This window comes from Epinephelus moara, chromosome 23 (genome assembly GCF_006386435.1).
Source record: "Epinephelus moara isolate mb chromosome 23, YSFRI_EMoa_1.0, whole genome shotgun sequence".
Lineage (NCBI taxonomy): Eukaryota > Metazoa > Chordata > Actinopteri > Perciformes > Serranidae > Epinephelus > Epinephelus moara.
The window spans coordinates 8,024,804-8,036,508 of NC_065528.1; the positions used below are offsets into that span (position 1 = coordinate 8,024,804).

The 11,705-nt window shown below is 40.9% G+C and overlaps 1 protein-coding gene across 1 annotated transcript in view; it reads left to right on the forward strand.

Moving 5' to 3' along the window:
* The first annotated feature begins 6,536 nt into the window (after positions 1–6,536).
* Positions 6,537–11,705, forward strand: part of zgc:162331 (uncharacterized protein LOC793007 homolog) — a 27,945-nt gene continuing 22,776 nt past the window's right edge. The window contains exons 1-2 of the mRNA XM_050036213.1: positions 6,537–6,618; positions 6,715–7,298. Of these exons, the coding sequence (XP_049892170.1) occupies positions 7,022–7,298 (277 nt within the window). The 5' untranslated portion in view covers positions 6,537–6,618; positions 6,715–7,021. The remainder of the gene's footprint in view (positions 6,619–6,714; positions 7,299–11,705) is intronic.

The following is an 11,705-nucleotide window of genomic DNA, read 5'->3' on the forward strand; positions in this document are numbered from 1 at the left end:
AATAAAAACTCTGTGCTGGAAGTTCACTGTGCTTCAAAATATTTTTTGATTTAATTTTTTACAAACTTGACGTCACTTGCAGTCCATTCAGAATGGACCCGTGGCCCACAAGTTGGGAGCCACTGATCTAGTAGGGTTGCCCAAACCCACCTGCCCTGGTTTTGGTTCGATCCCGCGCATCACAAGATCCAACTAAATTCTCAGCTCACTGGCTTATTATTCACAAATGGCCATTCTCACTTCACTAGTTAACGAACTGAACTGAACATTCAGCCATGTTTTAGTTCAGTGCATGGGACTACGCAGTCGGAGCTCCAGTCGAGCACTGTGAGGGAATGGTGTATGTTCAGTGATTTGTTTACTGAATGTACTACAAAAAGCATAAGCCCTCAGTGAGTTGCTGAGTCGCTCAAGCCTGCCCCTCTACCTCCCTCCGATGTCTTGTAGTCTTGAAGAAGGAAGTGGTACTAATATTTCATTCATAATTAGGTGTCACGGAAATATACATGATTTACATAAATTCTCTGATCTCAGTTTAACAGCTAGCGAGCTGAAATGGATGATCAGCTGTGTTTCAGTTCAGTGAGTGGGACTACATGCAGTTGCTCTGAATGATTTGGTAAACAAATCTGTTCAAAGATTTATTTTTAAAGAAGCAGTGTGTAGGATTTAGTGGCATCTAGTGGTGAGGAATGCAGATTGCAACCAGCTGAAACTGATCCTGGTTAGAATTCCTTCAGTTCTGGTTCTGTGTGTCTCTACGAGGGACCCCTTCCACGTTACAAAACATATTAATTGATGCATCTTTAAAAATGAATGTTTAAATGCAGTTCTTCCTCACAGTGGGCAGTGGATTCAGTGTTAAACTGAGGCTTTTCCTGCAAAGACTGCTAACTCATCACTATTATATTTTGCTCCAACATTTTAAGTTCACACTTTCCATGCATTAAGACCATTTCCCAACATCAATTAAACCCTGACACCTGAAACCACCCTCAAACCCCTTTTTCTGATTCATACTGATAGGATGGGTGTATTTTTACCATAAAAACCTTGCCTAGTGCAGCTATAATTTGATGTCTTTAAATAAAATCTTGGATCAGTCCTTTGAAGCCTTTCCTGTGTCCACTTTGGCAAAGCTGTGGCTGTAAATAATGTAGTTCGCGGCAGCAGAGCCCACCGCGTCCCCATTTACTGGCCGAACATTTGATAGATGGCAGTTTTCTCAGGCTAAAAGCGCTGCATCTTACTTCATCTGTCTTTCTTGTCCAATCTCTCGCTGTCTTTCTTTCTCTCTCTCTCTGATTGTTTTCCTCCCGCTCTCATGTCATTGCTCACTCTGCCTACCCCTCTCTCACTCTTCAATTGCTCCCCACCTCCATCTCTTTTCTTTTCTCTCTCCATCTCTTTCTCCTATTTTTGGTCTCAGATGCCTCAATTATTCATGTCTTTGCATGGACTTTCTGACCAGAGAGCTATCAACAAGAGCCATCAGGGTCATCATATTACACCTGAGCATCCACCTGTGACACTTACAGTCCCACATGAGTATGCATGCACACAGCTACAACACAAATGGGAGATGGTGTACACACTCAGAGACAGAGGGGAGGGTAGGCAGGTACTGGAGTCACGTTTTCTCACCACATGGTTGCAAGTAAAAACCACAAGAACTTCAAAAACACTCATGTTGAATTAATTGAGTACCTGAAAAGCTTGTTGTAGTTTGTAACACTGAACTCTTCTACTGATGCTTCCTGTTTCTTTTACTTTTTTTGCACATGATGCCAAATATATAACCTCAATGTGATTTGACCACACAACCTCCTGATCTGGAGTCAGACACACTACCATTGTGCCACAAGGCCTTGGTGCACACACAGTATCAGTTCATCGTCAGATACTGTACGATAATGGTGACAAACTGTAAGAATTTTTTTTTGTATGAGAGCTAAGTTTTTGATGGAGAAATAATTGCAGATGACCATTGTGATGTGGTTTGGCCTTTTCTGTGCTGTACCTGACTCAGAATTTTGTCAATCGAACCAGATTTTACTGTTCAATACGAACATTTGACTATGCATACCTTTTTTTCACTATATACTATCAAGCAACTGTTATTGAACTGTTAAGTTTTGATCAAGGTCCGGCAGGATGTTCAGGGTGTAACATATCCTCATTCATATGATAACTTATGAATTAATGCCCAACTAATGACATTACATATTTAATGTAAAGTTCTGTACTTCACCAAAATATGTTATGTGGGTTAGGTTTAGAAGAAGATTCATGGTCTGGAATCTTTAAGTTGAGGGAAATAAAGTAACATAGCTTAGGTTTAGGAAAGAAACATGATGACAACGTACCTTAAAATGACTGAAAGTTCACTTGGTTTTGCAGCGTTCTGACCACCAGTCTCCTGGGGAAAGTTCTGTGTTTTGTGACCCATCCCGACCCCAACCTATCTCCTTACAGGGACTATTACTTCCTTCTTTACTTCTGGTTTGCAGCACTAGACCTTAGCCAGTATTTTTATGGCTTGCAGAGCATATGCCAATCTTGTGAGTTCAGCTTGTGCTTCAAGGTTTATGTGTGGAAATAATTCACTGGGACTAAGCTAAGCAACTGGATGCTGGGCTCAGTCAATACATCACAATGAGCAAAGCAAAATTTGTGGGTTAGCTGACATTGTGACGATACAAAAATGTCTGACGTTAGATCTTTTGAATAAAATTTAACAGGGGATAATAAGAAATGCAGACAAGCATATTATGAATGTTCTTCTTTATCGGCTAGTCCAATTCTGTAATGTTACATTACACAGCGCTGTGCAAAAGTGACAGCAATTTATTCCAGCTATAAAGAAAAATGGCACACCAGCATGGAGTAAAACATTAGTGTGAATTATGTCAAAGTTACTGGCACAAAGCCACAAGTGAGTTCTTCAATAATACAAGGGTTTGTGTGTTGTAAGTATGCAACAGCTACAGTAACTGAAGCCATCTGTAATGGAGAGTTGACCTAAATGGTATATTTTTTTTACCCTGATATGTCAAACTGTGTCTGAGCCTTATAGAGCTGTAAACATCACAGCTAGTATCCAATAGTTGCTGCCAGCAAGTTCCCCTAAGTCCTCCTTAAGTTGAATTTATACGTCTGTGTGTCAGTTCGAGGAATAGTTCACCCAACAACTATATAAATCATATAGTACTCACTTTCCTAGGCTCTATATGGTCCCAGAAAAAGTTTTCTATTGAATGTCATTAAGGAGAGCAGAGATAAAAGAAAAAATGAAAGTATATCTCTGCAAACTGACCTTACGGGAGGCCGAATGAAAGACAGCAAAAATGTTATAAAATGTCTGGAAAAACTTTAGAAAAAATTCCTGTGAAGTATTACCCAAGTTTTGTTTTTAATCAACACATTCTCACTCCCAACTCATCATATACAGACGCTCAGTCAGTGGCTTTACATGTTTAACTACGACGCTCCCCTCTAGTGTCACTTTTGGATGCTCAGAGATGGCATGTCAATTTCTGCTTGTTAGATGCATAGTTTTGTTTTCAAAATAAATTCTGTGTTCACAGGAAATATCCATCTGGTCTCACTCCCAGGGCATCAAAAGACACAGCCTAGTCAGTGGCCCTCTGCATCAGATACAGGCACACAATGCAACGTTTAGCATCCGCATGGGAGTCTTTCAACCAATTCCAATATAAACCCATTATTAGACATTCAGAGTAACAAACGTAGTATAAAGAGCAAGAAAGAGGCTTTTGCCCAAGCAACCAAATATAATAAGTAGGAATGAGATCTTGTTGGTAAATGTACAGTTTCTGCTCATGTAGTGCATACAGTCTAATTTTAAAATAAACTTCCAACATAGGTTTACTTAATTTGTAGGTTTATTGTCTTAGGTTTAGGTGACAAATGTATGTGGTTAGGTTTAAAAAAAAAAAAAAAAAAAAAGACCATGGTTTGGGTTAAAATAATTACATCAACGTAATGTGATGTCACATTCTTAAAATCACTCAACAGTGATTTTTGTTTTTACACAGGACACAAATAGGAGTCCCTTGGGTACAGTACTTTTACCCAAGGGACTGCTTTTACCCAATAGCCGTCCTTTGGGTAAAGGTGCTGTGCTTGTTTGACCCATTCACTACCCCTCCGTCCTGCCCTATAGCCAGTGTTGTAAAGTAGCGACACTACAAGTAGCGATGTTACTAACCTAACTATAATTCTCAGTAGCATGGTGGTAACATCACTACTTTCTGAGTCAAACAGCTTTTCAGTAGCAAAGTTGATTAATTGACCAAGTAGCGCAGTAGCATCCACAAAAGTTACAAGCTCTTTTTCCGAGGAGAAACTCCGCAGACTTTTTTCTGTTGAGGTCTGGATAAAAGTAGGGGTAATAAAACTGAGGATAAGAAATGTAACTGACATTAGTGCCACACTGAGGCATGTAGACGAAGGCAGCACTTCAGTATGACATCACATACGAATCCCTTCGTTTATTCTGCTTGCCATTTTGCTATTGGCTTTTCTTGGCAAGACCCTCCATACTCTGCCTCTGTTTGGCTACATTGCACTTCTTGATGTGTCTCTTATTTGCCTTGCCCATTGACTGTGTAGATTTGCGGTGGAGACTAGAGAAACAGACAAACCATGGGCCAAGAAACGACCTAGAGAGACAGAGAACAGTATTAAGAGAGGAGAGAGTGATTTTTTTCAGAACATGTTTATGTTCTAATGTTCCTCCAAAGAGCCCGGTCTTTCTCCGAAGTTGCTGAAATCCGGTGCTTGATCAGTGACTTGCAGGGTCAGAAACCAACAAAAAAGGCATCCTTTAATGTCAGCATGATATGCGGTCGGTTGCCGTAATAATTTAACAGCACCCAGCAGCATCAGGAGGAAACGCGGTGGGAGAAGGGCAAAAGGTAAGGTGGTGAAAGTCCGAGTGGGATGGGCGGGATTGGTGGTGCCTGGGTCCAACAAATACCAACTTTCACCAGAGAGAGCAGTGTTCGTGTCCCGTACGATTCTTAAGCCAAACCCTGTTCTTTTTCCTAAACCCAAGCACTTGCTTTTGTTGCCCAAACCCAACCATGTGTGTTTGATGTTGAAGGAGGAAAAAAGGTAAATTTACGGTGTTGTACCGACAGTGGGTTTATTAAGAGAGAGACTGTATGTAAACATTAAATTTCCTTTGAAACGGAAGTGTATCTTTAAAAAAGACAATGCATGTAACAGGCAGAACTTGACACGGTGTCCCAGAACTTGCACCTGAGGTACCTTGCATATCGTATGTGGACATGGAAAGTCCATGACCAAAACGTCAATATGTGACGAGATCAGAGTGAGAATGTGTTGCCCCAGAAAGAAAAGACTTAATTCAGATCTGTTATTTTTATTGTTTATATTACTGTCTTTTATTTATAATGGTTTTATTGACTGAAAAATATATTTTGGAATTCTGTTTTTGAATTACTGTAATAGCCAGGTAGCCTAGTGAAAGAGACAGAGAAATGCATTAAGTAGGAAGAGGAGAGAGAAAGGGAGAGAGCGATAGGTTGACTGATGATGTCATGTTATTGGAGAACATGTTCAAATGTCACAAAGTCTTCAAAAAAAAGAGAAAAAAGAAAAGTTGGAAATTTTAAGTCTGTTGTTTAATGATAAACGTCCAACTGGACATTTTTTGCATGCTTATTTGTTTGACATTTTTTCTTCGCACTTAGAAAACGCTAATTTGACATAAAGTAGCTTTGCAAGTAGCAAGCTACTTTTGCCATTTTCTCCTAGCTTAGCTTGCTACATTTCTTTGGGGATAGATTCAATGTAGTGAAAGTTTTACTTTGATGTAGAGTAGCTCATTACGTAGCTCACTACATCTTCCAACACTGCCTATAGCCTATGGACTCTTTACACTATTGCTGTTGCACAAACACAACAATTTTGCTAATCTATTGCTAAACAAAAACTTCAAAACTTGTAGAAAACACAGGCAGCCCCTGTGGATACAGTTCTTGATGTCTCTATATTCATGGTAGCCATTTTGTCCATGTAGTATTTTTGTAAAGGTGCACATTAGCCAAATCTACGGCAGCTATGTATGTACCCTGTACACTGCTATGCCACAATCTCCAAGCACAATAGGTTGTGCTTTAGTTTTCAGTCCCCTTCTACCAGTTGTATTCTGTGTTCAAACTGTATGCACGTTGGCTAAGCTGGGGTGACAAGCTAACCTTCTGGCTCGTGATCTACAGCGTGATCCAATAGCAAGTATTGATCAGTCTGAATGGCTTTCCGGTAAAAGTCGAAGTGACACCTTCAGCTGTCTGTACAGTCAATACAGTGCAACTACAAAGCAAGAGGGGAACACGGTGAGAGGGGCAGAGAGGGAAAGAGCAGCAACCAACCAGGAATATCAGGACTTAAGGCTGCATGAGTTACAGCTCAGCACAGCTCAGCGAATGAGTTACTGTTATGCAAGAGCTCAGTCAGCCAGCGGGATATCAGGAGGGGAGAGAGAGAGAGAGAGCAGCGGAGCGAGTGAGCAGCGAGAACACGAGCTGAGGGACAGAGAGGCGAGGGCTGGAGAGGAAACAGCAGCATGTGAGAGCAGATTACAGCTGGATCTACCATACACATACATGCATTAACATACACACTCCCTCACTGTCTGTCTTTCTCTGTCATACCTTCTTGCAGCACGGCAGCATCATGAGTTTGAGTGCAGAGGGGGTTTTCTTCTCTTCGCCAAGGGACTGAGGAGAGAAGAAGAAGAGAAGAGGACAGATAAAAAGAAAAGAGAAGAAGTAAGAGGAGAGGAAAGGAGGGGAGGGGAGAGGAGACACAGAGGAGAAGACAGGAAAAAAAGACAGAAGGAAAGCAAACTTTCTTCTAAAGGATCTTTCACCTCATTCAGAGGCTCGAGTCAAAGCACCCAACCATGAGGCTGTGAGTCCCTGCTCCTTCTTTCCTCTTGCAGAGCTCCTCTTCTTCATTACCTGACCCCATGTCACCCAAAGTGGGACCCAGCGCTCAAACCACAGGCACCCACCTCTGGATGCTTCTATGCGCCCTTCTCAGTGCTGTGGTCCTGGCTAGGGGCTCCTCGCTGAGCCCCGAGGACTTACAGAGCACTGCTGCTACATCGCTGCCAGAGGACTGGAACCGCACGACCATCCAGCTGCAGCCAGACCTGCAGACCGAAGCCCAGGTGCCAACAGAAGCACAGACAGAAGCACAGACAGAAGCTTTGCCAACTCAGAGCACCACCAGCAACTATACAGGTTAGTCTCTCTGACGATCACCCATCGATTTCTTCCTTGTTTTACTGCTACAACTTTCAGCATGAGTTAATGATTTCTAGCTTTGTGTCACGCCAAAGTTGAATCCACACTGAAAGAAATATTTTGTGCAATGAGATCCAAACGTTACAGAGTTTGGGCCACACTTTTCCTTTGAAAAATCATCTGGAAAAAGTTCTTGGTAGACGGTGTTTACAGAAACCTCTAACCTATGAAACCTCAATCTGCCTTTCAATGAAAGTATTCTTTGACTACAGCTGAAATGATTAGCTGATGAATCATCATCGACATGGTAATCGATTTAGACATTTTCAGTTTCATTTTCAGCTTTCTTCCTCTGAATAGTAGTTTTTTCTTAGTCTTCCATGAGAATAAACTAAATATTTTTGTGTTTTGGGGTGTATTTGGATTAAAAAAAAGGATACAAATATGTCAGTTTTGGCTCTGGGAAATAATGGCTATTTTCAGTTTTCTGACATTATATAGACCGAGCGGTAAATCAAGATTTGGCAAATTATGCGACGACAGACTGACTTCAAGAGTTCTTGTTATGGCCACGGTCTACTTTTGATTGCCAATACCAAAGATGCTGACTCCACAGTGTATAGACTTAGAAATTTAGTGGTTGCTACACGATCACAAGTCTTGGCATTAGGCCTCCGATTGGCATTAAAACTCTCAGAAATGGGGATTTAAGAAAGTTGCAGGAGTAAGTACGCAAGTAAGTACTTAAAAGTTATTCCAACTGTACTGGTTGTGTCAATATCTGTTTCCCCATTGATTTGTGTTTCTCTTTATATTAACTCGAACACGACTTTACCCTAAACCCAAAGTATCTTTTGTGATACTAACGTGAAACTAAGGACCCTTTCGCACCTTCCTCATTTGGTCCAGACTTTTGGACTCTTCAGTTTGAACCAAACCCAAATTAAGAGTGTAAAATCCTCCCTGCACCATGGCCCGGACCAAAGAGCCAAACCTTTATCCGATGAAAAGAGGTGGTCTTTGAACCTTGGTTCAGTTTGTTGTTGGTGTGGATCTTTTTTTTTTAGATGGTTCAGACTTTCGGACCAATTTGAGAAAGTTTTGGCGTGCTATCGCCAAGGGATAAGAGTAGTGTAGCACCTTGGTACATAGAGTGTGTGCGTGTGTGTGTGGTTTAGAAACAGAGAGAGTGACGATGGCTGCGCATGGAGTAGATAGGTGTTGATGATCTGAACTGAGAAGGAATTAGCAGTGAAGTTGTCAAGTGGTAATAAATGTACAGTGTAGGTTTCAGCTTGTCCATGACCAATGCAAAATACCAAAATGAGACCAAAATGGTCACACATGGAAAGAGAAGGAGACAATTTTATCAAGAGCCAGTTTGAAAAATGTCACAAAACCTCAAAACACGTTATCTTCTGAGACGATGAGAGACAGGTGATACAAGAGGACGAGAAAGCCTTTCTACAAACTAACAAGTGTCAACTCACGTAGGTGATGATGACAGAATATAGGTGTGTCACATATAGTTCTTTAGTGCAAACCTTAGTTCAGACCTTGGTTCGGACTTTACCTCGGACTAGGTGTGAAAAGGCCCTAAACCTCGCCCTAACTCCCGCTACAGACAGTGTGCTACAGGGACACACAAAAATACGCTTCAAAGACATCCCTCTTTGACCAATATAAAATTTTACTTAAAAACATGTTAAAAACCTCCATCTGTTTTTTCTTTTTTTAGACACTATGAAAAAATATTCTCAAAACTAGAAGAAAAACTTAGACAAAGTTTGATGTGTTCAAGTAGACTTGTGTGCTCTAGTGTGTGTGTTTGCTGTAAGTACCTTGAAATGTTTGCGCACGCATGTGCACATGTACTTATTCAGTTGTGTTTTGATTATAGTAGATCCATGTGTGTGTACTTGTAAGCAAGTTTGCAGTTTGATGTGTGCACGAATGTGTGTGTTCTCATGTATATCTCTAAGAGTGAGAACATTTTTGGAAAGTGGGGACAACTTGTACCCTTTTCACCTCTTCAATGCGTTGTGTTAGGGTTTAAGTATTGGGAATGTGTTATTATGTACTGTAATATGTCAGTATGTCTGTACAAGTGTCAGAGTACACACTTGAGTGTTCCTACATGTGTGCATTTACGTCTGAGTTGCTTTGGGAGTGCTTGTCGGGAAATACAGAGGAGTGACAAGAAAATATGCACCTGTGTGTGTGTGTGTGTGTGTGTGTGTGTGCGTGTGCGTGTGAGTGAGGTGGCAGGTGATGCCGTTAAAGACAGTTCGTTATGTCCAGGCTGGAGCTGCTGAGCCTGAAGAGAAAGCTGCAGCGCCGCTCGCATGACTTCACCTCCACTGGAGCATGAGCTGCCTTTCTCTTCTCCTCCGCTCGCTCTGTCCATTTCCTCTCTCTTTCCTTCCCTCCTCTCTTTCTATTTGTCTCTCTCTCTCTTCCCTGTTTATTTTCTCCCACCTCTGCCTCATCTGTCTCCCTTTTTCTACTAATTGCTCCATCCCCCTCTGTCACTTTGCCTTTCTCCCACTTCTTGTTTTTCTGTTATTTTTTTCTTTTCTCTGAGCGTTGGCCACTTCTTTTATTTCCTTCCACTGTGTCTCTTTCTCTCTCTCTTTCCTTTTCTGATGTTTATTCTTATGTCCCTCGCCCACCCCTTCTCACTCACAGAGCCCATATCCTCACGTGTATGCATAAATAGCCTACAGCAGATGAGAAAATGCAAACGTCACGTGCCTAATACACACATAACACACACACACATGCATGCACACATATACACACATTGGAAATGGACGCACTCGGCCCAAACGACACCAATCTTCTTAAAGGTTTAGAGAATAAACAACACAGTTGCTCGTTTCATAACGGCAGCTCTGTGTCTGACAGAGCAGGAATAAGCACTTTATACTTTAATAACACACACACACGCACACACACACACACAGGTGACCAGCTGGACTGCTACATCGTACCACATGCATGAATTACGCCAGACCAGAGCTTTTATTTGAGAGAGTTTCCAAAAAATCTAAATCCTGGAGGTGTGATTAATATCAGCATTCCCAAAACCAAAGTGTGTGTGTGTGTGTGTGTATGACAGTATAAACTGCTTATTCCGGCTAGCATTAACAGATAAAAGCAGCGCTTCTCATGTTGTTTACTTTTTCCCACCATATTTTTAAGCCTATTTGACTCTTTCCTTCAGGTCTGGATTACGGCGGAAATACTGCGTTTGTGTTTGGACATTTTAGCCATTTTAGTTTCAGCCTTTTGAGAATAAAATCAGCCTCAGTTGTCATTTACAGGACAAAAATAAATCCAGTTAAATATAGAAGGCTTTTGTACGTGGAAAGCCTTTGGATACAGATAAAGCAGCCAAATGAAGACAGATGTAGACGTGACTTTCCAGGAAGAGTTGACGTTATCACAGTGGCTCCCAAAATTTTTCTTTCCAGATGTAACACCACAGACCTATCTGATGAACTCAAGTATACCTTCATCAACACCACCCATATCCCAAATGTGCTAATTTGAACTGATTTTAATAAGATGTGAAGGAAAAGAGGGAAACTTTGCCAATTCTCAACCAGCCTTGTAGAACAACAATGTGTGTAAAAGAACTGTGGTAAACTTCCCTCCATCTTACCAGTGCCCAGATCTCCTTGTTCATTTCCTGGCTCAAAATTGTTGTCCAATTTTTGCTGGCTCTGGGTACAGAAAATGCAGAAGTACAGAATGTACTTCTGCATTTTCAAATGCCACCACGGACACAAAGATTATAGAAATGGATAGAGACAGAGAGACCTGCCCCTCTCTCACTCTCAAACTCAGATGACACTACGATCAAGCTGAAGATTCAGTAACTGTATTTCCTATTTTTCGCCTGAAATGTCTTCCAAAACATATTTTAGTGCACTGTTTGGCTGTAATTTGAACAGCATTTGAAGACAATGTTTACTGCTCCAATGTGGTGCAGTGCATTTGGTTGTAGGTTTTCTACCTCTTGACCAAAAGCGAATGCCACAGCCCATTTTCTCCCTTTTCTCTGTAAGGTTAGCATCATTTTGACACCATTAACTATAACAAAGTGGATCTTGTTACAATATTTTCTTACATACAGAGCTGTCTGTGTTTAGGTTGGTTTGGTTAAGTGTGCATGCATACGTCTATGGGGTGCCATTTGTAAAGTGGCTCACGCTGAAAATAACATCAACATTTTGCCACATTTAGCTTCAAACAATGTTTAAAAAAGTATTGTGAATTTTTTAACGTCACCTTTTACCACATTTACAGCAATATTTGTTAACTTAGAAATATATTAAATAGTTAAATCTAAATATTAAATGTGGCACCTAAATGTTAAATGTTAAATCTAAATATTAA